Source organism: Chiloscyllium punctatum, chromosome 46 (genome assembly GCF_047496795.1).
Source record: "Chiloscyllium punctatum isolate Juve2018m chromosome 46, sChiPun1.3, whole genome shotgun sequence".
NCBI classification, from domain to species: domain Eukaryota; kingdom Metazoa; phylum Chordata; class Chondrichthyes; order Orectolobiformes; family Hemiscylliidae; genus Chiloscyllium; species Chiloscyllium punctatum.
The window spans coordinates 51,548,541-51,576,467 of NC_092784.1; the positions used below are offsets into that span (position 1 = coordinate 51,548,541).

The following is a 27,927-nucleotide window of genomic DNA, read 5'->3' on the forward strand; positions in this document are numbered from 1 at the left end:
CTGTGCTGTATGACTCTGTGACTGTATAATTGAAGGCTCTGTTTCTGTGCTGTGTGACTCTGTGACTGTATAACTGGAGGCTCTGATCCTGTGCTGTATGACTCTGTGACTGTATAACATGAAGGATCTGTTTCTGTACTGTATGACTCTGTGACTGTATACCTAAAGGCTCTGTTCCTGTGCTGTATGACTGACTCTCTAATCCAGTGACAGTGACACTGTGTGCATGATTTTCTTTACAGCATGTGCTCAAAAAGAAACGCCCAGTCAACACAATGCAAAATACATTTTTTTTAAATGAATGAATCAAAATGTATCCAAAGAGGACAAAGGTATATTGGCGATATCACTTTGCAAGCTTTGCTGAGCTTCTTTCCGATATCTGGATACATTCCAGGCTGGTAAATGTCTAATTGTTTGCCTTGCCCTTCTTCTGTGGCGCTTTGACAATGTTCAGTTTCTTGGGCATGTTGGAGCTAGCTTTCATGGTGACATCATGCTCAATCTTGTTCCTTATAGCAACTTCCAGGTTCTGCGGAACAAGTTTAAAAAGAAGCAAAAGAAAGTGAGGTCTGCAGATCAGAGTCGAGAGTGTGGCACTGGAAAAGCACAGCAGGTCAGGCAGCATCTGAGGAGGAGAATCGATGTTTCGAGCACGAGCCCTTCATCAGGAATGAGGTTTGTGCCCCAAGGGGGCCGAGAGATAAATGGGAGAGGGTTGGGGCTGGGGGGGAAGGTAGCTGTGAATGCAATCGGTAGGTGAAGGTGGGGGTGAAGGTGATAGGTCGGAGAGGAGGGTGGAGTGGATAGGTGGGAAGGACGATGAACAGGTAGGACAGGTCATGATGGCAGTGCTGAGCTGGAGGGTTGGATCTGGGATTAGGTGGGGGGAGGGGAAATGAGGGAACTGGTGAAATCCAGTTTGATTCAGTATGGTTGGAGGGTCCTTCCTCCAGGCGTCGGGTGGTTAGGGTTTGGCAGTGGATGCCCAGCATCTGCATGTCCTTGGCGCAATGGGAGGGGGGAGTTGAAGTGTTCGACCATGGGGCGGTGGGGTTGTTTACTGGGTGTGTCCCAGAGATGAAACGTTCCGCAAGTTGGCGTCCTGTCTGCCCAGTCTAGAGGAGGCCACATCAGGAGCAATGGACACAGTAGATGACATACTTAGAAGTACAGGTAAATCTCTGATGGATGTGGAAGGCTCTGTGGGGGCCTTGGATGAAGGCGAGGGGGAGGTATGGGCGCAGATTTCGCACTTCCTGCGGTGGCAGGGGAAGGTACCGGGACGGGCTGGTGGGTATGGATCTAACGGGGGGGGGGGGGGGGGGGTCGCAGAGGGAACTGCCTTTACGGAAAGAGGTTAGGGGTGGGAAGGGAAATACATCCCTGGTGGTGGGTCCCACCCTGTCTCCTGTAAAAATGCTATCCCTTATTCCCAATGCTTCCACATCTGCTGCATCAAAACCAATTCCACCACAGAACATCCCAGATGGCCTCCTTTTTCAAAGACCGCAATTTCCCCTCCCACGTGGTCGACGATGCCCTCCAGCACATCTCTTCCCCTTCCCACACCTCCACCCTTGAACCGCAACCCTCCGCAACCGCAACAAGGACAGAAGCCCCCACTCCCCCACCCCGGTCTTCACCTTCCCCCCTACTAACTTCCGTATACATCGCATCATCCTCCACCATTTTCTCCACCTACAAACGGACCCCACCACCAGGGATATATTTCCCTCCCCACCCCATCCGTGTTCTGGAGAGACCATTCCCTCTATGACTCCCTTGTCAGGTCCACACCCCTCACCAAACCACCCTCCCCTCCCATCACCTTCTCCTGTCACCGCAGGAAGTGCAAAACCTGCACCCACCCCTTCCCCCCTCACCTCCAACCGAGGCCCGAAAGGGTCCTTCCACATTCGACAGAGATTTCCCTGCACCTCCACACATGCCATCTACTGTATCCATTGCAATGTCTCCTCTACATTGGGGAGACATGACGCCAACATCTCTGAGACACCTGCACTAACCAACCACACCACCCCGTGGCCCAACATTTCAACTCCCCCTCCCACTCTGCCGAGGACACGGAGGTCCTGGGCCCCCTTCACCGCCGCTCCCTCACCACCAGACGCCTGGAGGAAGAACGCCTCATCTTCCACCTCAGGACCCTCCAACCCCATGGCATCAATGTGGATTTCATCAATTTCCCCATTTTCCCTCCCCCCATCTTATCCCAGTCCCAACCTTCCAACTCGGCACCGCCCTCTTGAACTGTCCCACCTGTCCATCTTCTTTCCCACCTGTCTGTTCCACCCTGCACTCCACCCTATCACCGTTACCCCCACCTTCATCCACCTATCACCCTCTCAGCTACCTTTCCCCCCTCCAGCCACACCTCCCTCCCATTTATCTCTCAGCCTCCTTGGGCCACAAGCCTCATTCCTGATGAAGGGCTTATGCCCGAAACGCTGCCTCTCCCACTCCTTGGCTGCTGCCTGTGCTTGTAAGAGGAAGTAGTAAAACGCCTCGAAAAGACTTGCAGCCTTAATGCATGCAAAGCTTCAGCACTGCACGAGAGTAAAACATCTCCTTCTGCAAGCCTTCTCTGACCGCCATGCCAAGGGGCACAGAGACAAAACACAACCAAGTGTTGGCAACACAAACACTGCCTGGGCAGCCCGCCAACTTATAACTTCTGGGCACCAGTGGGAGTGGTCAGTGCATTGAGTATAGGAGTTGGGAGGTCATGTTGCGGCTGCATAGGACATTGCTTCGGCCAGTTTTGGAATACTGCGTTCAGTTCTAGTCTTCCTGCTACAGGAAGGGTGTTGTGAAACTGGAAAGAGTTCAGAAAAAAATTACAAGGATGTTGGATGGCTTGAGCTATCAGAAGAGGCTGCATAGTCTTGGGCTGTTTTCCCCTGGAGCGTCAGAGGCTGAGGGATGAACTTATTGAGGTTTATAGAATCATGAGGGGCATGGGGAGACAAGGGCTTTTCAGAGGCCTCTAGTCCAGAACTAGAGGGCAGAGGTTTAGAGTGAGAGGGGAAAGATTTAAAAGGGACCTGAGGGGCAACTTTTTCACACAGAGGGTGGTGCATGAATGGAACAAGCTGCCAGAGGAAGTGGTGAAGACTGGTACAATTGTAGCAGTTAAAAGGCATCTGGTTGGATGTATGAATAGGAAGGGTTTGGAGGGATATGGGCCGGGTGCTGGCAGGTGGGACTAGATTGGGTTGGGATATCTGGTCGGCATGGACGGATTGGACTGAAGGGTGTGTTTCCATGCTGTATATCTCTATGACTCTATGACTAATTACAGCATCTAAAAGGCATAAGGATCGGTATATGAATTGGAAAGGTTTAGAGGGACTTGGGCCAAGTGCTGGCAAATGGGATGGGTTGGACCAAAGGTCTGTTTCAATGCTGCACAATTCCATGACTTTCTGACCTCTGAGGGAAGCTTGTCGCGACGTGGTTGGCAAACAGCGCGGGTAAACGTGGCCATGTGTTGCTCCAATGGGCTGTTTGGGGTAAAGTTAAAGGTCACGACAGCATTCCCCCTCCACTCCACACACAGGAAACTCACTGAATGTGAACAAACCCATCTGGAGTGCATGTGCTGAATGCTCCTGACCATCCAAGGAAAGAGCTGCAAATGTCTCACAGCATAGAAAGTTGGATAAGGGAGCAGGCCATTCGGCCCCTTGAGTCTGCTCTGCCATTCTAGATCATGGTTTGATCATCGACCTCAATGCGATTCTCTCGGACTTAATGCCTTCAATACCTAATTCACTCGATGACTTGATAGGCTGGGACAGCAGGTTGGGAGGTGACTTTATCGACGGGGGGTGGGGGGGGGGGGTAATGAGGGATATAGATAGAGTTGGTGGTAGTTGTCCTTTCCCTAGGACAGGGGAGATTTCAAGACGAGCGGGCACATTTTTAAGGTGAGAGGAGAGAGATTTTAAAAAGTCATGTGGGGGCAAATGTTTTACCCAGAGGGTGGTTGGTATGTGCAACGAACTTCCAGAGTCGATGTGGGTACAAATTACAACATTTAAAAGGCATTTGGATAAGTCGATGAATAGGAAAGGTTTGGAGGGATATGGGCCAGGAGCAGGCAGGTGGGACTAGTTTAGTTTGGGGATTCTGTTCAGCATGGACTGGTTGAAGGATCTGTTGCCGTGCTGTACGATTCTATGACTGAATCTTCACAGCCTTCTGGGGTGAAAGGTTCCAAAGATTCATCTCCCTCTGAGTGAAGGAACTTCTCTTCATCTTAGTCCGAGTTGGAAGTCCCTCAGTAATCGGACAGGGAGCTTGCAATGAGCAGCAGCCCAGCTTGCTAACTCTCCGCTCGGTCTGCCAAACAGAGAGACCTGCATTTATATAGCGCCTCTCATGGACCGCAGGGCATCCCAGGAAGCACTGCCACTGGTTTAAAGGTAGGAACCGCCCAAAGAGTGACGATGAGTAAGAGCCACTTTGAGATTATTTTGTGAGAGGTTACAGGACATCACAGACAGAGCCCCGGGAAGACGGGGAACTGTTTCTCTACGTTGCAAAGACAGTTATGGAGGTTACGTGGTAAGGTACTGTTTGAACCCATGTGACAAACACTTACAAAGATGAGAAAGGGAGAAATCCCAATCCCATTGGGTGTATGCGTCCCCCAACACACCAGTCAACATTGCTCTCTGGCTACCTCTGCTGGCAGAATTGCAGCACTGCAGCATCACCCTCCCTACCTTTACGGCTTGTTACACTCTTGAGTTGGGTTCAAGTCCTTGCCTGGCAGGAGAATGGGAGTGAATCAGCACCTGAGGTGGGCTGAGGGAGGTCCTCTCATCCTTCCCGGATTGGAAAGCGGAGGAGATAACCTCGCTGTTCCAGTAGAGCCAGAGAAGGTGACGCTGGGGTCTGGCTTAGGCAAATAAGGGATATGTGCTCTGTCCCGGGCAAAATGGCAGGTGGGTTTGGCATCGCAGGGGTTAAAGTTCTGGAGAAAGAGGGGCGAATGGTTGGGGGGGGGGGGGGAACCTGTGAGGGCGATGGGAAGGAAGCAAGGAAATTTGTTGGGCATGTCGAGGATGTAGATCTGCAGTTACGGAGACAGGGTGTGGGAGTAGGCCGGATTAGATTGCCCTTTGGTGCATGGCCATGGAGTTGAAAAGCTGAATGGCCTCCCCCTGTACTGGAAACGACCATAGAGGCCGCCCTGCGGCCCTCGCACATCGAAGGCGTGCACCGAATCCCTCCCCCTCCCCCTCGTTCTCTTCACACACACTGGGGTGGGGCCAACCAGGCAGCTCCCATCAACTCTCCGACCAAAATCTGCTCACAGCCTCAGCTGGGGGTGGGGAGGGGAGGTCACAGTCTCCCCTTGGGAATGAGAGGGTTCTGCAGTGAGGCCCCCACTCCCGAGATCTGAGATCAGAGGCGCAGCTAACGCTAAACACCCCCCCCCCCCCCCCCCCCCCCGATTCCGAGTGCTTTACTACGGTGTGAAATGCTGTCATCTTCAAAACAAAGCCCCGCTCAAATCCACAGGTGGCTCAGTGGTTAGTGCTGCCGCCTCACAGCGCTGGGGTCTCGGGTTCGATTCCCACCTAGGGCGACTGCCTGTGTGGAGCTTGCACATTCTCCCCGTGTCTGCGCGGGTTTCGTCCCACAGTCCAAAGATGGGCAGGTTAGGGTGGACTGGCCATGCTAACCTGTCCCTCAGCGTCCAGAGACATGCAGGCTCGGTGGACTAGCCATGGTAGTTACAGGGATAGGGTGTGGGTTGGATGCCCGATCTACACACCACCGATTCTGAGAGTCTAAGGCTCGAATCAAATTGAATTTATTGTCACGTGTACCGAGGCACAGTGAAAAGTTTTGTCTTGCGAGAAATACAGGCAGATCACAGAGTTAAGTAGCATAGATAGTAAATAATAGGTAAACAGCAACAAAAACAACTCAAGGATTGGAGATGATCGTGTAATCCTCCCTCCCAGAGAGTGAAGGCTGGCTCACTTTATGTACACCAGGCCGAGTTAGGATAGATTTTTCGTTAAGCGGGGAGTCCAGGGTTATGGGGGACAACAGGAATGCAGAGTTGAGGTCACAGTCACATCAGCCAAGATCTGGTTGAAATATGAAACAGGCCTGATGGCCTACTCTTACAGCCAATTCTTATCATTTTAAACTGTCGTCCACGCACTGAGATAGATGCAACCAACCTTCTATTTCTCCTGCTCTTCAGTGTTTCCCCACCTACTACACACAGGTTAAAATACAGCTGTAAACACGCACTCATTTCAAAACACGTACCTTCTTCAATTTCTGCTGTTGAACAACTCGAGTCTTTTTTGGAGCGATTATTCTCCCTAACAAGGAGTGGGGTAAGGGAAACAAAAGAAAGGTTATCAGCCAGGGAAACCACAAATCAGTGGGTACAATTCTATGAAGGGGGTCAGTTGGCTGGGTTGCGATGCAGAGGGATACTATCAGCGTGGGTTCAAACCCCACAACGGCTGAAGTTATCATGAAGGACTCTCCTCCTCAATCTCTTTCCTTGCCCGAGGTGTGCTGACCCTCAGTATAAATCACCACCAGTCCTCTTTTGCTTTCTAATGGCAGAGAGCAGCCCTTGAGTCCAGCAGAGTCCTGTTTCTCTGTCCGCAGAAGCTGCCAGTCCTGCGGAGTTCAAGCAGCAATTTCTGTTTAAGCTTATTTCAGATTTACAACATCCACAGCTCTTTGTTTTGTAATGCAAACCTCAAGGACAATGGCAAACTTAAATTTACTGTAACCAGGCTTGATGTCGAGGTGCCGGTGTTGGACTGGGTGGACAAAGTTAAAAGTCACACACAACACCAGAAGTGAAGTGAAACTAACATGGTCATTCTAACAAACAATCAAGCTTTTTTTCAATGTATAATTTCAGTTCCATCACACTGTAAACTTTTGCTATAAACTCTGTGTCTTACGACCTTATACTCCTCAACCACCTGATGAAGGAGCAGTGCTCCGAAAGCTAGTGTTTCCAGTTAAACCTGTTGGACTATAACCTGGTGGTTGTGTGATTTGTAACTTTGTCCACCCCAGTCCAACACCATCACCTTCACATCATTGTTCATGAGGAAGGATAAGGAGCACAATAGATACACAATGGAAACGTCATCGTCATCTGCATAGTATCCGCCCAGGGCCAACAGCAGCCCCGCCCCTCACCCAGGCCCCGCCCCTCAAACCGAACCCCTTTAACCCAAGCCCCGCCCCTCTCCACAGATCCCGCCCCTCACCCAGGCCCCGCCCCTCAAACCGAACCCCTTTAACCCAAGCCCCGCCCCTCTCCACAGATCCCGCCCCTGACCAGACCCCGCCCCTTAACACAGGCCCTGCCGCTCACCCTGCGCCCCGCCCCTTAGCACCAGCCCCGCCCACACACTGCGCCCCGCCCATGAATCCAGGCCCCGCCCACACACTGCGCCCCGCCCATCAATCCAGATCCCAGACACCAGGCCACCCAGCTCAGACCCCGCCCACAACGCACAGGGCCCCGCCCACAACGCACAGGGCCCCGCCCACAACGCACAGGGCCCCGCCCACAACGCACAGGGCCCCGCCCCCTCCCCCTCCCCCTCCCCAGGTTGTGCCCAGCTCCTCCCCCCGCCCCCCAGGCCCGGCCCTCTCCCCCTGTCGCGTACCGCGGCTCCCGATTCGCCCCGGGATCGGAAGCAGGTCCCCCGCTGCCGCCGGCGGGACTATCGTGATGAGGGCGTCCCCTCCTGCATTGCCGCAGATACATCCCTCACCTCCTTTCCGGGGCTGAGCGACTCCGCCTCGCTTCCCCTTCGGCTTCTTCCCCGCCGGGGCCCGCGCCGCCAGCTTCAACCGACCCTGCGCCATGGCGACCAGTTACAGCGGGATTGTGGGATAGTGAGGGGCGCGGGATAGAGCATTATGGGATAGTGAGGGGCACGGGATAGAGCATTATGGGATAGTGAGGGGCGTGGGATAGTGCATTGTGGGATAGTGAGGGGCGCGGGATAGAGCATTGTGGGATAGTGAGGGGCGTGGGATAGAGCATTATGGGATAGTGAGGGGCTCGGGATAGAGCATTGTGGGATAGTGAGGGGCGGGGGATAGAGCATTATGGGATAGTGAGGGGCGGGGGATAGAGCATTGTGGGATAGTGAGGGGAAAGGGATAGAGCATTATGGGATAGTGAGGGGCGGGGGATAGAGCATTGTGGGATAGTGAGGGGAAAGGGATAGAGCATTTTGGGATAGTGAGGGGCTCGGGATAGAGCATTGTGGGATAGTGAGGGGCACGGGATAGAGCATTATGGGATAGTGAGGGGCACGGGATAGAGCATTATGGGATAGTGAGGGGCGTGGGATAGAGCATTATGGGATAGTGAGGGGCGTGGGATAGTGCATTGTGGGATAGTGAGGGGCGCGGGATAGAGCATTGTGGGATAGTGAGGGGCGGGGGATAGAGCATTGTGGGATAGTGAGGGGCGTGGGATAGAGCATTGTGGGATAGTGAGGGGCGGGGGATAGAGCATTGTGGGATAGTGAGGGGCGGGGGATAGAGCATTATGGGATAGTGAGGGGCGGGGGATAGTGCATTGTGGGATAGTGAGGGGCGCGGGATAGAGCATTGTGGGATAGTGAGGGGCGGGGGATAGAGCATTGTGGGATAGTGAGGGGCGTGGGATAGAGCATTGTGGGATAGTGAGGGGCGGGGGATAGAGCATTGTGGGATAGTGAGGGGCGGGGGATAGAGCATTATGGGATAGTGAGGGGCGGGGGATAGAGCATTGTGGGATAGTGAGGGGAAAGGGATAGAGCATTTTGGGATAGTGAGGGGCTCGGGATAGAGCATTGTGGGATAGTGAGGGGCTCGGGATAGAGCATTGTGGGATAGTGAGGGGCTCGGGATAGAGCATTGTGGGATAGTGAGGGGCTCGGGATAGAGCATTGTGGGATAGTGAGGGGCGGGGGATAGAGCATTATGGGATAGTGAGGGGAAAGGGATAGAGCATTTTGGGATAGTGAGGGGAAAGGGATAGAGCATTGTGGGATAGTGAGGGGAAAGGGATAGAGCATTGTGGGATAGTGAGGGGAAAGGGATAGAGCATTGTGGGATAGTGAGGGGCACGGGATAGAGCATTGTGGGATAGTGAGGGGCACGGGATAGAGCATTGTGGGATAGTGAGGGGCGGGGGATAGAGCATTGTGGGATAGTGAGGGGAAAGGGATAGAGCATTATGGGATAGTGAGGGGCTCGGGATAGAGCATTGTGGGATAGTGAGGGGCGGGGGATAGAGCATTGTGGGATAGTGAGGGGAAAGGGATAGAGCATTGTGGGATACAGGAGGCCAATATGAATGACATTGTGGGATATTGAGGGGCAATAAGTAGCAGCATTATTGGATAGTGAGGGGCAATGGAGAGGGGGCATTGGGATAGTGAGGTGCATTGTGGAGGGCAATGGATGGGGGCATTGTAGGATAATGAGGGGCAAGGAAGGGGGCATTGTGTGATAGTGAGGGGCAATGGAAACAGAAACAGGAGTAGGCCATTCAGCCCCTGAGTGCAGATGGGTACTGAGATTAGAGTCAAGATCAGTGTGGAAAAGCACAGCAGGTCAGGCAGCATCCCAGGAGCAGGAAAATCAACGTTTCAGCCAAAAGCCCTTCATTCAGCTCCTGAGCCTGTTCTATCATTCCACGAAACCATCCCTTAAACTGTTTGCTTAACAAGATGTATCAATCTCAGTTTTAGATTCAGCATCCAGTGCCATTTATGGGAGAGAGTTCCATAATTTGTGTATAGAAACTTTTTTTAACATCTCTCTCTTGAATGGAATGACCCCTATTTGTAGAATTCCCAACCAACAGAAATAGTTTGTCTCTATCTATCCTGTCTTTTCCCCTTAATAAACCCGGCTATGGCAATCTGTGCAAGACATGCCAGATCACCGACATATATATTATCATCACACGTGGGGACACCACCCACCACATACACGGCAGGTACTCATGTGACTCGGCCAATATTGTCTATCTCATATGCTGCATGGTATTATTGGTGAGATCAAGCAGATATTATGATAACAGGTGAATGGTCACCGCACAGTTGGGTACACTTCAGCCTCCAATTTTCGGGTAAGTGTCCTCCAAAGGGGGTTTCGAGAAACACAACAACACAGAGCAGAAACCGATAGCCAAGTTGTGTACCCCTGAAGATGGCCTCAAACATGTTCTTTGGTTCATGTCGTGCTAAATGTGATCCCTCCATCTGTATCTGTAAAATTTTCCTTACTGTCCTGTTTTGACACCATAACTTGTCATGATCTCTCCATCTCAATTCGTTTGTACAGTTTTGGATTACTTGTTATATCAGTCAAATTCTCGGCATGAGACTCTTATACCAAGTATGTAATTCTAGTCATTTGGTTTGTCTCCCGCAGCAGTTTATTTTCAATTTTTTTGGAATTATCTTTTTTACATCAATAAATTGGATTAAACGTCACCCCTCCACTTCTTATTCAGCTGTTGACACTTTACTCACACTGTCTGACACTCTTGATCACCTCTTTATTTGGCCGGTCAACACTCTACTCACACCATTTGTATGAACTTTGGTTCTCTCCGATTATAAAATCTGTGTCTGGGTGCTCTCGACACTTCACCTGACGAAGGAGCAGCGCTCCGAAAGCTTGTGATTTTGTATAAACCTGTTGAGCTATAACCTGGTGTTGCCATGTGACTTCTGACCTTGTCCACTCCAGTCCAACACTGGCAACTCCACATTATATTAAGAGCAGGGATGACGTGGACCCCCCCCCCCCCCCCCCCGGCATGAGGAGTGACGGTAGTGAATTGTGTAAGTGCATTTGAGGGATGGCTGGACAAGGAGACGAGGGAGAACGGAACAGAGGTTCATTTAGAACACAGAACAGTACAGCACAGGAAGAGGCCCTTCAGCCCACCATGTCTGTACTGACCATGATGCCATACTGAACCAATCCCATCCCTCTGCGCACATCTTCCTATTCCTTGCCCGTCTGTCTAAATACCTCTTAAACATTGCTATCCTATCTGCTTCTCTCACCTCCCCCCAGCAGCACATTCCAGGCACCTTGCGTTAAAAAAAATTACCTCGCACATCTCTTTTAAACCTCCCCAAACCCCCCCTCACCTTAAACCTGTGCCCCCTCGTATTTTCAGCCTGGGAGACACTCCGACTATCCACTCTATCTGTGCCTCCTTATTTTATACACTTTGTCAGTTCGCGACCCCTACCGCGGTCTCCAAAGCGAGAAACAACCAAAGTTTGTCCAGCCTCTCCTTATGACTAATACATTGCAATACAGGCAACATCCCGGTAAAGCTCTTTTGTACCCTCTCTAAAGTGTTTAGGTAGATTCAAATGAGGGATGATAGAAGAGAGGCTTGGCTGCGGTGTCAACATCACCAGATTCTGTTTGTACGCCATCTTAACATCACGGAAATAAGCAGGGACATCGATGCACACAAGATGATGCCAAATCAGTTTAAACCAGCATCCAGTTTATTGTTAAGGACAGACAGGAAAGAAAATAGAAGATTTGAGATAAATCTTGAGATCACGTTCAGGTTTAGGAGAATCTCTACAGATTGGAGATTCGGCCCATCAAGTCCACACTGACCCTCGGAGTAGCAGCCTGTCCCTCTACTCTATCGCCGTAAACCTGCATTTCCCATGGCTAATCCCACTGAACCTACACATCCTTGGACAATATGGGCAATTTAGCACAGCCAATCCACCTGACCTGCATATCTTTGGACTATGGGGGGAAACTGAAGCACCCGGAGGAAACCCACGCAGACACTGGGAGAACGTGCAAACTCCACACGGACAGTCGCCAGTGGGCGGAATCGAACCCAGGTCCCTGGTGCTGTGAGGCAGCAGTACTAACTGCTGAGCCACCGATGTGGGGCAACACAGTGGCTCCATGTTGACGATTTTCAAAAACAGGGAACATGCGAGCGAATTCTCTGGTTTGGGGAACATAAGGAAAATCAAGTGATGAGCAAGCATTCAGCAAAAATGAGGAAGGCTTCCGATGGTAAAAAAAAACTGAAATGTGAGAATCGAAAGGGTCAGGGGAGGAAGGGGCGAAGAGGAGGTGTACAGTCAGCAAGTGTGGCTCATGTCCCAGTCTGCATTTTGTCAGCCAGTGCTTTCTGAAGTTTTCTGGGATCGTGAACCCCAAACTCCGTGATGATTCCCGCCGTGATGAGGCTGTGAGGCGTAATGTCAAACGCGGGATTCCACACGCCGATACCTGCAGATGACAGAAAGTAATCCCTTTTGAATGAAAACGGTTTTTCCTTATGACAGTGCTGCCCTTTGGTGCCTTGTCACAGTTCTATCACTGTCACAATGTCAGCTTTGATTCAGTTGGTACAGCGTTAGATGGATGAATCATAGAATCCCTATTGTGTGGAAACAGGCCATTTGGCCCAATGAATCCACAACAATCCTTTGAAGAATATCCCACCCAGACTTATTCCCCTACCCCATTATCCCTGACTAGTGCACCTAACCTACACATCCCTGAACACTATAGGGCAATTTCACATGGCCAATTCATCTAACCTGAATATCTTTGGATTGTGGGAGGAACTGGAGTACCCAAAGGAAACTCACACAGACATGGGGAGAACATGCAAACTCCACACAGTCACCCAAGGTCGGAATCAAACTGGGGTCGCTGACGCTGTGAGGCAGCAGTGCTAACCACTGAGCCACCATGCCAGCCTACACTGCCTGGAATGGGAAGGTGGTGACAATTTGACAGTGTCATTGGATTGGAGACCCAGGCTAATGCTGGAGGGACATGGCTTCAAATCATACCACCCTCGCTGTTGGAATTTGAACTCAATGCATAAATCCAGCATATGAAGCTAGCCACTAGTAATGGTAACATATTGAAACCCCATCTGGCTTGTGAATGTTTACTCTGTCTGGACTTGTTGGGCCAAATGGCCTGTTTCCACACTGTAGGGATTCTATGATTCCGTCCACTGGTAAGACATAGGATGCTGAGCTGCATGGTGTAAAGACAATTCCTCCATCAACATCGGCAAAATGAGGGAGCTGGGCATTGACTTCAGGAAGCCAGGTGGACAGTCTGCTCCTATGGTGGGAGATGGTCGAGAGCATCCGATTCCTGGGAGCGACAATCACCAACAATCTGTCCTGTTCCACCCACATAGAAGCTGCAGTTGAGTGTGTGATGCTGGAAAAGCACAGCAGGTCAGGCAGCGTCTGAGGAGCAGGAGAGTCGACGTTTCGGGCATAAGCCCTTCATCAGGAATGCCCTTCATCAGCTCATTCCTGATGAAGGGCTTATGCCCGAAACATCGATCCTCCTGCTCCTCAGATGCTGCTGTGCTTTTCCAGCACCACATTCTCGACTCTGGTCTCCAGCATCTGCAGTCCTCACTTTCTCCACATTGATGCTGTAGTCAAGAAAGCACACCAACATCTTTACTCCTTCAGGAGGCTAAGGAAATTCAGCATGTCCACAAGGACTCTTAGCAATTTTTATTGATGCACCACAGAAAGCATCCTATCCGGACGCATCGCGGCTTGGTACCGTAAGAAAGTACAGAGAGTTGTGAACACAGCCCAGTCTATCCCACAAACCAACCTTCCGTCCGCTGACTCTGTCTACACTCCCCGCTGCCTCGGGAAGGCAGCCAACATCATCAAAGACCCCTCCCACCCCAGTTATACCCTCTTCCACTGTCTACCATTGGGCAGATAATAGAAAATGTTTGAAAACACCCGATTCAAGAACAGTGTCTTCCCGGCTCTGATCAGACATCTGAACAGACCTCTCATATATTAAAGCTGATTTTTCCCTGCACCTTCTCTGTAGCTGTAACACTATACAGGTAGCCCCTGTAACTTTTCGCAAGTTTGCTTTATGCCACTTTACTTTTACGAAAGACCTACATTAGTACCTGCTTTCGCTAACCGGAAGAAAGCCGAAGAAGATTTTCGCTTTTACAAGGAACGGCAAAATCTTTCCCATGTAAATTAACACTTGTTCGCTCTACACCATTTCAGCTTACAACAGGTTTCATAGGAACGCCCTACTTTCGGATAGCGGGGAATACCTGTATTCTGCGTTCTGTTCTATTACCCTGACATACCTCTGTAAGGGATGATTCACCTGAACAGCACGCAGCACAATACTGTTCACTGTATTGTGGTACAATGTGACAAGAATAAACCAAAACCTTCAGGGTGAAGAGGACTGACCTGCAACTGCTTCTTACCTGGCGCAGCAACACGGGTCCCATTGAAGTCCGTCAGCTCTTTGCCAGGCCGTTCCTCGATGACGATCTGCTCCCCGCTGTCCAGCGTCAGGTCACATGATGAGCTCGGGGCTGCCACGTAGAAAGGGATGCGGTGGTGCAGAGCGGCAATGGCCACCTGGTAGGTCCCGATCTTGTTGGCTGTGTCGCCATTGGCCACCACCCGATCGGCCCCCACCACCACGGCTGCGTGCACGCACAAGGTCGGCCGGTTAGTCGCCCGTGCGGTGAGACGCCGCCGCGCCCTGCATCCGCGGAAACGCTCAAGTCAAACCGGAACCGGCCTGATGGCCGGCACCTTCCCCCACACAGAGCCGCCAATCAAATCCATACCCCCAGACAGAGCAGCCAATCAGATCCATACCCCCACACAGAGCCGCCAATCAGACCCACACCGTTCACACAGAGCCGCCAATCAGACCCATACCACCCACACAGAGCAGCCAATCAGATCCATACCCCCACACAGAGCCGCCAATCAGACACCACTCACACAGAGCCACCAATCAGATCCATACCCCCACACAGAGCCGCCAATCAGACCCATACCACCCACACAGAGCAGCCAATCAGATCCATACCCCCAGACAGAGCGGCCAATCAGATCCATACCCCCACACAGAGCCGCCAATCAGACCCATACCACCCACACAGAGCAGCCAATCAGATCCATACCCCCAGACAGAGCGGCCAATCAGATCCATACCCCCACACAGAGCCGCCAATCAGACCCATACCCCCAGACAGAGCCGCCAATCAGACCCATACCCCCAGACAGAGCAGCCAATCAGATCCATACCACCCACACAGAGCCACCAATCAGACCCCACCCCCACACAGAGCGGCCAATCAGACCCATACCACCCACACAGAGCCGCCAATCAGACCCATACCCCCACACAGAGCCGCCAATCAGACCCATACCCCCAGACAGAGCAGCCAATCAGATCCATACCCCCAGACAGAGCGGCCAATCAGATCCATACCCCCAGACAGAGCCGCCAATCAGACCCATACCACCCACACAGAGCCGCCAATCAGATCCATACCCCCACACACAGCCGCCAATCAGACCCATACCACCCACACAGAGCCACCAATCAGACCCCACCCCCACACAGAGCGGCCTATCAGACCCCACTCCGCACACAAAGCCGCTAATCAGACTGATACCCCCACACAGAGCTATCAATCAGACCCATACTGCCCACAGAGCTGCCAATGGACACTATGCATAATTTATCATGGCCAATCCACCCTAACCCACACATCTTTGGACTGTGGGAGCAAACCGGAGTACCTGGAGGAAACCCACGCAGACACGGGGAGAACGTGCAAACTCCAGACAGACAGTCGCCTGAGGCTGGAATCGAACCTGGGTCCCTGGTGCTGTGAGGCAGCAGCGCTGACCCCTGAGCCACCCCTCTCCCAGAATCAGACTCCATCATTAGGAATGAAGAGGGGGTGTGTCTCACGCGACCGATACCACCTCTGCCACACCCTGCGCTGTGACCTCCCCCTTACCCCCACAGTTTGAGGCGTTACCTGATATCCTTTTCTCCTTCATCGCCATGGAGACCATACTGTCGGCGATGAGCGTGGCTGGGATCTTGTCATGCACCAGTTCGTAGGCTGTGAGCCTGGCCCCCTGGTTGTATGGCCGAGTCTCTGTACAGTAAACGTGTTCCAGACGACCCATGGCCCACAGCGAGCGGATTACACCTGTGGCGGGGGAGGGGCAGCCAAAACCAATCAATACTTTTGACCAATCGCGTTACGACACACACATCTGGTGCAGGCCCCAGTTCTGCAGTCATACAGCCTTCGGCCCAAACCCAACCCATCCCATTAGTCTGCGCTTGCCCCATGAGCCCTCAAAACCGTTCCCCTTCACGAGCCACCGCGCCACAGACCGCTCTCCAACTTGCAGTTGTTTAGCGACGTCCCAATGCCCAACGGCCAGGCAAATTTTGATCCTGAGCCACCGGACTTTTATGACAAGTGTGCAGATTTTGAGCAGTGAGAGAGAGAGAGAGAGAGAGACGGTCTGAGAGGTATAGCAAGGAGGAGCCCAGAACCCCTCAATAGATTGTAAGAAGGTAGTCTAGACTCTAATGTGCTGAGTCCCAGATGCAGTGTAACTGCTCAATGTTAAGCAAAGCACAATTTATTCAAACACTATAGTTAAAATGCAAACAAAAGAATGGAATTTCAAATAACAACTCAATTGGAAAACTTAACTTAATAAGAGATACAGTAAAACTAATACCAATTAACTTTTCCAACATAGGAGAAAGTGAGGACTGCAGACGCTGGAGATCAGAGTCAAAAAGTGTGGTGCTGGAAAAGCACAGCAGGTCAGGCAGCACCCAGGGAGCAGGAGAGTTGATGTTTTGAACATATGCTCTTTCTGATATATATAGTAACATCTCACAAACACATCCCTTGGCAAAAATTCAGAAAAACAGATTTGACTCCCAGGTAACTCAGCAGCAGAGAGCAACGCCAGCTTCTAGCTGTTGCTGAGAGAGGGTAAAGATAACTGCTATTTATACAAAACCCCAGCAGCTCGGCCCATGTTGAGACTCCAAATGCAACTGCTAAACCTAAAATTAAAAAAGAATTCTAGAAACCCTGGTCTGAGAGAATGGCCACACCCAGCCAGGCTGCTTCTATTGTTCCAACTTTAAAAAGAAAAGAAAAATTTCCTGCTTTCAAGTAGACAGCTCACTACTTCTATCTTAAAATCTCTCCTTAAAAAAAAGGACAAACTAACTTTGTAAAGAGGTGCTGGAAAAGCACAGCAGGTCAGGCAGCATCCGAGGAGCAGGAAAGTCAGCGTTTCAGGTAAAAGCCCTTCATCAGGAATAGAGGCTTTTGCCCGAAATTTCGATTTTCCTGCTCCTCGGATGCTGCCTGACTTGCTGTGCTTTTCCAGCACTACTCTAATCTAGACTCTGGTTTACAGCATCTGCAGCCCTTGTTTTTTACCTAACTTTTTAAAGACACAGCATTGTCACAAAAATGTTAATGAACCAAGCTTGAGGGATCCGTTCCCAATCCAGTCCCCAAGGTGTGACAGCTGAAGGGGGCGGGGGAATGTAATCAGGGATGCACAAGGGTTGGTATGAAGATACTCTGGAGGTTATAGGGCTGGAGGAAGTGACAGAGATAGGGAGGGACCCAAGGCACAGCTTGGAGAGCTGAGGCAGAGGAAGCAAAAATAAAAAGCCCGGGGGGGTTCGCAAACAGATGCAGGTCTTACCCAGTGCTGTACCATATCCTGCAGTTGCTAGTGAGCCGGTGTTACAATGCGTGAGGATAACTACTTTGTCTGTGTTCGCCCTGGAGATGATGTGTTTCGCCCCGTGGTCTCCAATACTTTTATTGTCCCGGATGTCCTTCTCCAACATGGCCTCGCATCTGACAATCAGACTTGATATGGGGAGGATTAGCAGCTGAATAAAGTTCACAGATATGGAGGCTGGTACAATTACAACATCTGGATGGGTACATGCATTGGAAGGGTTTATGGGACCAGATTAATGTAGGATATCTGGTCACCCTGGACGAGTTGGACCGAAGGGTCTGTTTCCATGCTCTATGTCTCCACAGAAATACGAGGAGAAAGTGATCACTGCAGATGCTAGAGATCAGAGTCGAGAGTGCGGTGCTGGAAAACCCAGCAGGTTCAGGCAGTATCCGAGGAGCAGGAGAATCGACGTTTCGAGCAACAGCTCATTATCAGGAATGCTCTTCATCCCATTCCCGATGAAGAGCTTATGCCCAAAATGTCAACCCTCCTGCTCCTCGGATGCTGCCTGACCGGCCGTGCTTTTCCAGCGCTACACATTTTGGCTCCGTAGAAATACTGATTGTGGAATGCAGTGGCGTAATGGGAATGTGCAGTCCAGAACACCATGTTAAAATTAAAGGGCTCCTGTGGTACAGTGATAGTGTCCCTAGCTAAGAGATCCAGGATCTTGCTCCAGTGTGTAATAGTGGGCCGATTAGGAAGCTATCTCTCCTCGCGGACCCAGGTTCAAAGTCACGCTCAGAGGGAAATCAGTGGTATTGTTACTGATCCAGCAATCAGGCTAAACGGTTCAAATCCCACACCAGCAACTAGCGGAATTTAAACTCAATTAATAAAATATTGAAATAAATGCCATTATCAGAGGTGATGACCATAAAATTATCATTGATAAATTGTTAAAACTCATCTGGTTCACTAACGTCCTTGGTGGAAGGAAATTGCCATGCTTAACTGGTCTGGCCTACATTGACTCCAAACCCATCGCAATGTTTTTGACTCTCTTATGTCCTCTGCAGCAGTAAGTTTGTTCAATGTTTTTCAAAATAAAAAGGCTACTGCTTGCTTGAGAAATGTTGACCAAGACATCAGCAGAATTCTTTATCTCCCCTGTATTTTGTAGACATTGTGTGTTTATTTCGACTTGCATTTCCGTAGCACCTGCAGCGCAGCAAGAGAAAAATGTCCCAAGACACCTCCACAGACAAGGTTTGACTTTGGGTCACTTTAGAGAAAGGCGTTGCGATAGGTGGATGAGGGGTTCGGCTTTAAGGAGCGGCTTAAAGCGAGAGAGAGGTGTCCCGAATTGGGAGTTTCAGGTAAGAAGTCCTGAGTTTAGGGTCCAAATAAGCGAACGCTCAGATGAAGTTGGGGATGGATGAGGATCTTGAATCGGAGGTGGCACTGAGATTACTGGAGAGGAGGTTAAGGAGACAGGTACTAGCTGATGTGGGGGCCAATTAACTCATTGGTTGGATAGTTCTGAATAACAGCAACGGGCATGGGCTCTGTTCCCACCAGGTGGGCCCAGGATTTGTGCTCTTACCCCGTCCCTGACGTTCAAAGGCAAAAAAACTGCCAAGAGCATGGTTCAGGATGAAGTGTTGACTGAAAATGAGGAGAGTATTTGCCATTGAGGAGAGCACGTGTGAATTAATCAACAGGAAGGGAAGTGAGAGGATGAGGACTAGTGCAGGGTTAGGGCTATGATTAGAATTCGGTGTAAGGTGAGGGTTTGGGTTAGAGTTAGGGTTCAGGATAAGGTTAGTGTTTGGATTTAGTTTCAGGATAAGGTGAGGATTTAGACCTGGGTTCAGATTAAGGTTAGGGTTTGGGTTAGAGTTAGGGTTCAGAGTAAGGTTAGCATTTGGATTTGGGTTCAGGATAAGTTTAGGGTTAGGGTTCAGGCGGATGTTTGGGTTAGGGTTCAGGATAAAGTTAGGGTCAGGGTAAAGGTTTGGATAAAGGCTAGAGTAGGGGTTGGAAGATGCTACATCACCTGTAAAACAGTACATTGCTCATCAGTAAAGCAGGCCGGTTGTGAAGTCCCCTGTGTTGATTTGAGGAGGAATATTCAGATGCAATCCCCATTCCCATGTTGTTCCCTCTCTCTGCAGGGGTCGCTTGGTCTCCCACTCACCTTTCTTTGAAGCTCTCCGCTGTGGAGTCCGGCCGCTCGGCCTCATGTGACACAAAGTCAGAGAGATCCCGCGCTGCCCGGGCCATGTTCACCGCCGTGGGCCTGGAGGTCACCAGGTATGCCAGCGACTCCAGGGCAAAGGTCACCAGGTCGTCCTTCGCGGCTCCCTCCTCTCTCCGGTCAAGTTCCACGGCCAGGCTGAGGCAGCCCACAATTGCGATGGCAGGGGCACCCCTCACCTGGCAAGGGCACAGTGAGGGGCAGGGGGTTAGACATGGCAACGTTAGACAGGAGCCCCAACCCAGGGGTTGGGAGGAGGACAGAGCGAGCACTGCCCCGAGGTGGAATCACACCATGAAACTGTGGGGCAGAAGGGGTTAGTGAAAAATCCAGGAAAGTGGGGCTGGGGTTAGTGAGGCTAACGCCTTGCCTCTACCCCAGGGCTGGAGATGGAGAGGGGAGGGTGGGGGAGGCAGTACTGAGTACAGGGGAGTGGGAGGTGGGTAAGTGGGTGCTGGGATCTGAAGAGCAGCTCGTTCAGTTGGTTCCTGGGGGTGGGTGTGAAACAGGAGCCAGGGTCTGATGACAAGGGAAGTTTTTAACAACATGGTGAAGGGAACCACATAGCAAAAGCAGGATTTCAGCTTCATATTTCCCCATACTCCCCCTCTTGTCCCACTCTCCATTCCCACACTCTCACTCGCTCACTCTCCTCCCTGCATCCCCACTGTCATCCTCTCTCTGTGTCTCACCCCCTCCATTCCCACACACTCACTCTCTCTCTCCTCCCTGCATGCCCAGTTATCCCCTCTCTGTCTCTGTCCTCCCTGCATGCCTAGTCATCCCCCCTCTCTCTCCATTCCCACACTCATCCCCTCTCTCTCCATTCCCACACTCTCCCCCTCTCTCTCTCTCTCCATTCCCACACTCTCCTCCCTGCATGGCTACAGCCACCGTCTTTCTCTGTCTCTCCCTCCTTCAGTCACTCTCTCCCAGTTGCTGTCTCTCGTCCTCCCCGCGCCTCCTTTTTATCCCTGTACTTTCTCTGTCCTCTCCCCCTCTCTATTCCTGCATTCTCTCTCTCCCTCCCCAGTACAGTGGGAGTGGAAAGGCCGCGATGCAGACCCGGACCTGCATTTCTCTAATGGCCCTCCATGCAGCTTCCACGCCGGGGATCTCCTGGTAGACGCTGCGCTCCGGCAGCAGCCTCTGGTTGAGGATGTGCAGGCTGCCCCGCCGGTACCTGACCGCCTCCAGGCTCATTGCTGCCGGCCAACAGAGAGACTGTGTCCCGGGGCAGGTATGCACACGCTCCGGCTGGAGTAGTCAAGAGCACAGGGGCGCTGATCCTGCTCCTAGCGGGGCTGACACTGTAGCCCGTGTTTTAGAGATTGTTACAGCTCACTCAGTACATTTGTTATAACTCACTGAATACAATTGTTACAACTTCCTGAATACAATTGTTACAGTTCACTGTGAATGCAACTGTTACAACTCATTCCTAATACATTTGTTACAACTTCCTGAATACAATTGTTACAGTTCACTGTGAATGCAACTGTTACAACTCATTCCTAATACATTTGTTACAACTTACTGAATACAATTGTTACAGCTCATTCCTAATACAATGATTACAACTCACTCTGAATGTAATTGTTACAACCCATTCTGAATATAATTATTACAGTTCACTCTGAGTATAACTGTTACAACTCTGAATATAATTGTTACAGATTATTCCTAATACATCTGTTATAACTCACTGAAATCAATTGTTACAATTCACTGTGAATGCAACTGTTACAACTCATTTAGAATATAATTGTTACAGCTCATTCCTAATGTATTTGTTAGAACTCACTGAATACAATAGTTACAGCGCTGAAAGTAGTTATTACAGCTCATTCCGAATACAATTATTACAACTCACTGAATGTAATTGTCACAACCCATTCTGAATATAATTGTTACAGTTCACTCTGAGTTACAACTCTGAATATAATTGTTACAGCTCATTCCTAATATATTTGTTATAACTCACTGAATACAATTGTTACAACTCTGAATGTAATTGTTACAGCTCATTCCCAATACAATTATTACAACACACTCTGAATGTAATTGTTACAAATCATTCTTAACGTAATTATACAGTCATAGAGATGTACAGCATGGAAACAGACCCTTTGGTCCAACCCGTCCATGCCTATCAGATATCCCAACTCAACCTGCCAGCACCCCACCCATATCCCTCCAAACCCTTCCTATTCATATACCCATCCAGATGCCTTTTAAAAGTTGCAATTGTACCAGCCTCCACCACTTCCTCATTCCATACATGTACCACCCTCTGTGTGAAAAAGTTGACCCTTAGGTCTCTTTTGTAACTTTCTCCTCTCACCCTAAACCTATGCCTTCTAGTTCTGGACTCCCCCACCCCAGGGAAAATACTTTGTCTATTTATCCTATCCATGCCCCTCATAATTTTGTAAACCTCTATAAGGTCACCCCTCAGCCTCCGACTCTCCACGGAAAACAGCCCCAGCCTATTCAGTCTTTCCCTATAGTTCAAATCCTCCAACCCTGCCAACATCCTTGTAAGTCTTTTCTGAACTCTTTCAAGTTTCACAACACCTTTCCAATAGGAAGGAGACCAGAATTGCACGCAATATTCCAGCAATGGCCTAACCAATGTCCTGTACAGCCGCAACATGACCTCCCAACTCCTGTACTCAATACTCTGACCAATAAAGGAAAGCATACAAAAGCCTTCTGCACTATCCTATCTACCCGTGACTCCACTTTCAAGGAGCTATGAACCTGTACTCCAAGGTCAGCAACACTCCCTAGGACCTTACCATTAAGTGTATAAGTCCTGCTAAGATTTGCTTTCCCAAAATGCAGCACTTCGCATTTATCTGAATTAAACTCCATCTGCCACTTCTCAGCCCATTGCCCCATCTGATCAGGATCCTGTTGTACTCTGAGGTAACCTTCTTTGCTGTCCACTACACCTCCAATTTTGGTGTCATCTGCAAACTTACTAACTATACCTCTTATGCTTGCATCCAAATCATTTATATAAATGATGAAAAGTAGAGGACCCAGCACCAATCTTTGTGGCACTCCACTGGTCACAACTCACTGAATGTAATTGTTACAATTCACTCTGAACATAAATGTTACAGATCACTCTGAACATAATTGTTACAACTCACTGAATATAATTGTTACAGCTCATTCTGAATATAATTGTTACAACTCATTCCAAACGTAATTGTTATAACTCACTCTACAATTGTTACAATGAACATTGCAACCATTTCTGATCAATTCTGAGCTTATCTCTCATCATTGGTTTGCACATCGACATAAAGGATCCAAAATAAGATTGCACAAGAAATATGTGGATTATTTTCATCAAATTTAGAGAATAACATACAGTTTAATCTCATTGCGTCCATTGTGAATTATCTGTTGGGTCAGTTGACTTTACCCCAGTGTTGCAGATTTGGAGTTGGGGCTAGGCTGTGATATCAAGCCCTGAAGTCTCCTTAGTTCCCTTGATCATCTACCCAGTATTTCTCATGTGTCCAATTATGATACTGTTAAAACTACCAGTCCTGAGGCCTGGTCATATGCTCTGGAGAATGCAGGTTCAATAAACCTGAGTGGGAAACCAACACAGACAGTGCTGGAGTAACGCAGCAGATCTTCCAGAGTCTGAGGAAAGTAAGAATCAGAGTTAACATTTCGAGTCCAAATCAACTCTTCCCTTTTTTATTTATTTCAGTTTTCCAGCATCCACAGTTCTTGTTTTTATTGGAGTATAAAACTATTTTCAGTCATGGTGACCATGAATCAGGCTGTTGTTAAAAAACAAAGGTTGGTTCACTCGTACCCTAAGGTAAGGGAAAGAAATCTGTTTGTCCTTACTTGATCTGGCCGACATGTGACTCCATGCTCGGAATCCTCTGGTAAGTAACTTACCTCCTGGCTCCCCAAAGCCTGTCCACCATCTACAAGGCACAGGTCAGGAGTGAGATGGAATACTCCCCGAGGAGGAAGTGAACATTGCAGATGCTGGAGGCCAGAGTCGAAGAGTGTAGTGCTGGAAAAGCACAGCTGGTCAGGCAGCATCCAAGGAGCTCGAAATGTCAATTCTCCTGCTCCTCAGATGCTGCCTGACAGGCTGTGCTTTTCCAGCACCACACTCTTCGACTCTGGACTACGCCCCACTTGCCCGGATGAGTGCAGCTCCAACAAGACTCAAGAAGCTTGACCCCATCCAAGGCAAAGCAGCCCACTTGATTGGCACCACATCCACAAACATCCACACCCTCCATCACCAAAGCTCAGTAGCAGCAGTGTGCACTATCTATAAGATGCAGTGCAGAAATTCACTGAAGATTCTTAGACACCGCCTTCCAAACTGACAACCATTTCTGTTTCGAAGGACAAGGGCAGCAGGTATCTGGGAACACCATATCCTGCAAGTTCCACTCCAAACCACTCACCAGCCTGACTTCAAAATATATCACTGTTCCTTCACTCTCACTGGGTCAGAATCCTGGAATTGTCTTCCTAAGGAAGCTACCGACACACACGGACTGCAGTGGTTCAAGAAGGCAACTGACCACCACCCTCTCAACAGGCTTGTTTAAAAACTACTTGATTGGATTTATTATTTTCACATGTACTGAGTTACAATGGAAAGTATTGTTTTGTGTGCTGTTAGAAACAGGAGAGGAGTGGTCACACTGCTTGGAGTTTTCTACTGGCCTCCGCAGAGTTCCAGGGAGGTGAAAGAGAGGATTAGCAAAATGATTCTGGGTAGGAGTAAAAGGAACAGGGTGGTCATTTTGGGGGACTTTAACTTCCCCAACATTGACTGGAAATGCTATAACTCTAGTACGTCGGATGGATCAGTTATTGTCCAATGCGTACAGGAGGGTTTCCTGACACAGTATGTCGAAGGGCTGACAAGAGGGGAGGCCACACTGGATCTGGTGCATGGTAATGAACTAGGCCAGGTGTTTGATTTAGTTGTAGGTGAGCACTTTGGAGAGTGCGACCATAATTCAGTTAGGTTTAGTTTAGCGATGGAAAGGGATAGGTACATGCCACAGGTCAAGACTTATCGATGGGGCAAGGGCAATTATAATGCGATTAGGCAGGAATTAGGATGCATAGAATGGGGTAGCAAAATGGGGGGGGTTCCGACAATGGAAATGTGGAGCTGGTTTAAGGAACAGATATTGCGTGTCCTTGATAGGTATGTCCCTGTCAGGCAGGGAGGAAGTGATAAGGTAAGGGGACCGTGGTTTACAACAGAAATTGCATCTCTTGTTAAGCAGAAGAAGGAGGCTTATGTGTTGATGAGGCAAGATGGTTCAGATGAGGCGACAGAGAGTTACAGATCAGCTAGGAAGGATTTAAAGAGAGTTAAGAAGAGCAAAGAGAGGACACAAGCAGTCTTTAGCAAATAGAATAAAGGAGAACCCTAAAGCTTTCTATAAGTATGTGAGGAATAAAAGGATGATTAGGGTAGGAATAGGTCCAGTCAAAGACAGAAGTGAGAAGTTGAGTGTGGACCCTTTGGAGAGCAGAGAGGTGCTAAACAAACATTTCTCATCAGTTTTTACTCAGGAAAAGGAGACTATTATAGAGGAGAAGAATGAGGTACGCGATATTAGACGAGAAAGGCTCGAGATTTGTTACAAAGGGGTGTTATCAATTTTAGAAGGAGTGAAAGTAGACAAGTTCCCTGGGCCAGATGGGATTTATCCGAGGATTCTCTGGGAAGCTAGGGAGGAGACATCAGAGCCTTTGGCTTTGATATTTGAGTCGTCATTGTCTACAGGTTTGGTACCAGAGGACTGGAGGATTGCAAATGTTGTGCCTTTGTTCAAGAAGGGCAGTAGAGATGACCCAGGTAATTATAGACCAGTGAGCCTTACGTCTGTTGTAGGAAATGTTTTGGAAAGAATTATAAGAGATAGGATTTATAATCATCTAGCAAGCAACGATTTGATTTCAGATAGTCAACATGGTTTCGTCAAGGGCAGGTCGTGTCTCACAAACCTCATTGAGTTTTTTGAGAAGGCGACCAAGCATGTAAATGAAGGTAGGGCAGTTGACGTGGTTTACATGGACTTCAGTAAAGCCTTTGATAAGGTTCCACATGGTAGGCTGTTGGAGAAAATACAGAGACATGGAATTGAGGGTGATTTCGCAGTTTGGATTAGAAACTGGTTTCTAAAAGAAGGCAGCGAGTGGTGGTTGATGGTAAATATTCAGCCTTGAGTCTGGTTATTAGTGGTGTGCCACAAGGATCTGTTTTGGGACCACTGCTGTTTGTCATTTTTATAAACGACTTAGACGCAGGCATAGGTGGATGGATTAGTAATTGTGCAGATGACACTAAAGTCGGTGGAGTAGTGGACAGTTTGGAAGAATGTTACAGGTTGGCGGGGGACTTGGATAAACTGCACAATTGGGCTGAGAGGTGGCAAATAGAGTTCAATGCAGCTAAATGTGAGGTGATGCACTCTGGGAAGAATAACAGGAAGGCAGAGTACTGGGTCAATGGAAAGATTCTTGGTAGTGTGGATGTGCAGAGGGATCTTGGAGTCCATGTGCATGGATCCCTGAAAGTTGCCACCCACATGGATATTGATGTTAAGAAGGCATATGGTGTGTTAGGTTTCATTCATAGAGGGATTGAGTTCCGGAGCCGCAATATCATGCTGCAACTATCCAAAACGCTGGTGCGGACACACTTGGAATATTGTGTGCAGTTCTGGTCCCCATATTTCGGGAAGGATGTGGAAGCATTGGAAAAGGTGTAGAGGAGATTTACCAGGATGTTTCCTGGTCTGGAGAGAAGGTCTTATGAGGAAAGGCTGAGCGACTTGAACCTGTTCTCATTGGCAAGAAGGCGGCTAAGAGGGGATTTGATAGAGACATACAAGATGATCAGAGGATCAGATAGGGTAGGCAGTGCAAGTCTTTTTCCTAGGAGGATGACATCAGCGTGTACGAGGGGGCATAACTACAAATTGAGGGGTGATAGATTTAAGACAGACATCAAAGGCAGGTTCTTTACTCAGAGAATGTTAAAGGTGTAGAATGCACTACCTGCTGATGTAGTCAATTCAGCCACATTAGGAAGATTTAAACAATCCTTAGATTAGTACATGGATGATTTTGGGATAGGGTAGGGGTACAAGCTGAAAATAGTTTACAGGTCGGCGCAACATCAAGGGCAGAAGGGCCTGTTCTGCGCTGCATTGTTCTATAGGTAATAGAAGAGTGCAGAATATAGTATTACAGCTACAGGGAAGCTGCAAAGATCAACTCTAATATCTGAGGGGTTCGTTCATAAGTCTGATGAGCTGTTCTTACATGTGTCGGTATGTGTATTCAAACTTCTGTCTGATGGAAGAGGGATCTTTGATAATGTTGTCTGCCTGCTTATGGCAGCGGGAAGTAGAGGTGGAGTCAATGGAACGAAGACTGGGATGGACTGGGCTGTGTTCACAACTGTCTGCAATTTCTTGCGATCTTGGGCAGAGCAGTTGCCATACCACGCTGTGACGCATCTGGATAGGACACTTCCCATTGCTGTGTGTTTGGTAAGCGTTACTCTATTGGGGCTGAGGGAGAGGCACGGCTGCAGGGAAATGTTTCAGACGTGGAGTGAGCATTCAAGAAGGGTTTGTGTTATACTCAGTAAGCAGGTGGAATGGAGAAGACCTGTTTGAGGTGGTTTTCACCAATTTGTTAAGGGGCCTGTTTGCATTCGAGTGGCCTCAGTAAGAATGGTGATCACAGTGACCCAGAAATACACCCTCTTGAGTATCAACTGTGTGAACTCTAGAATACAAGCTGGAGTGGTGCAGTAGTAGTGTCCCTACCTCTGAGCAAGCAGGCTTGGGTTCAAGCCCCACCTGCTCCATGGATGTGTCGACAAATTTCTATTCAGAGTGTTTAGGGGTGGGACGGTAGCTGAGCGGTTAGCACGGCTACCTCACTGTGCCAGGGACCTGGGTTCGATTCCACCCTCGGGTGACTGTCTGTGTGAAGTTTGTA

At 49.4% G+C, this 27,927-nt stretch overlaps 2 protein-coding genes across 2 annotated transcripts; both read right to left on the bottom strand.

Annotated features, from left to right (window-relative positions):
• Window positions 1-278: 278 nt before the first annotated feature.
• On the bottom strand, window positions 279-7,957 carry c46h19orf53 (chromosome 46 C19orf53 homolog). Its single transcript, XM_072564217.1, has 3 exons — window positions 7,809-7,957; window positions 6,322-6,377; window positions 279-532 (listed from the first exon to the last, which is right to left on the bottom strand). Exons 1-3 carry the CDS (start codon window positions 7,900-7,902, stop codon window positions 410-412), a joined length of 273 nt encoding a protein of 90 aa, XP_072420318.1. The 5' UTR covers window positions 7,903-7,957; the 3' UTR covers window positions 279-409.
• A 3,597-nt stretch (window positions 7,958-11,554) lies between these two features.
• mri1 (methylthioribose-1-phosphate isomerase 1) lies at window positions 11,555-21,242 on the bottom strand. The gene is made up of 6 exons (XM_072564218.1): window positions 20,962-21,242; window positions 19,831-20,069; window positions 17,643-17,812; window positions 15,923-16,099; window positions 14,339-14,563; window positions 11,555-12,333 (listed from the first exon to the last, which is right to left on the bottom strand). Exons 1-6 carry the CDS (start codon window positions 21,091-21,093, stop codon window positions 12,197-12,199), a joined length of 1,080 nt encoding a protein of 359 aa, XP_072420319.1. The 5' UTR covers window positions 21,094-21,242; the 3' UTR covers window positions 11,555-12,196.
• Between the last annotated feature and the right edge of the window lie 6,685 nt (window positions 21,243-27,927).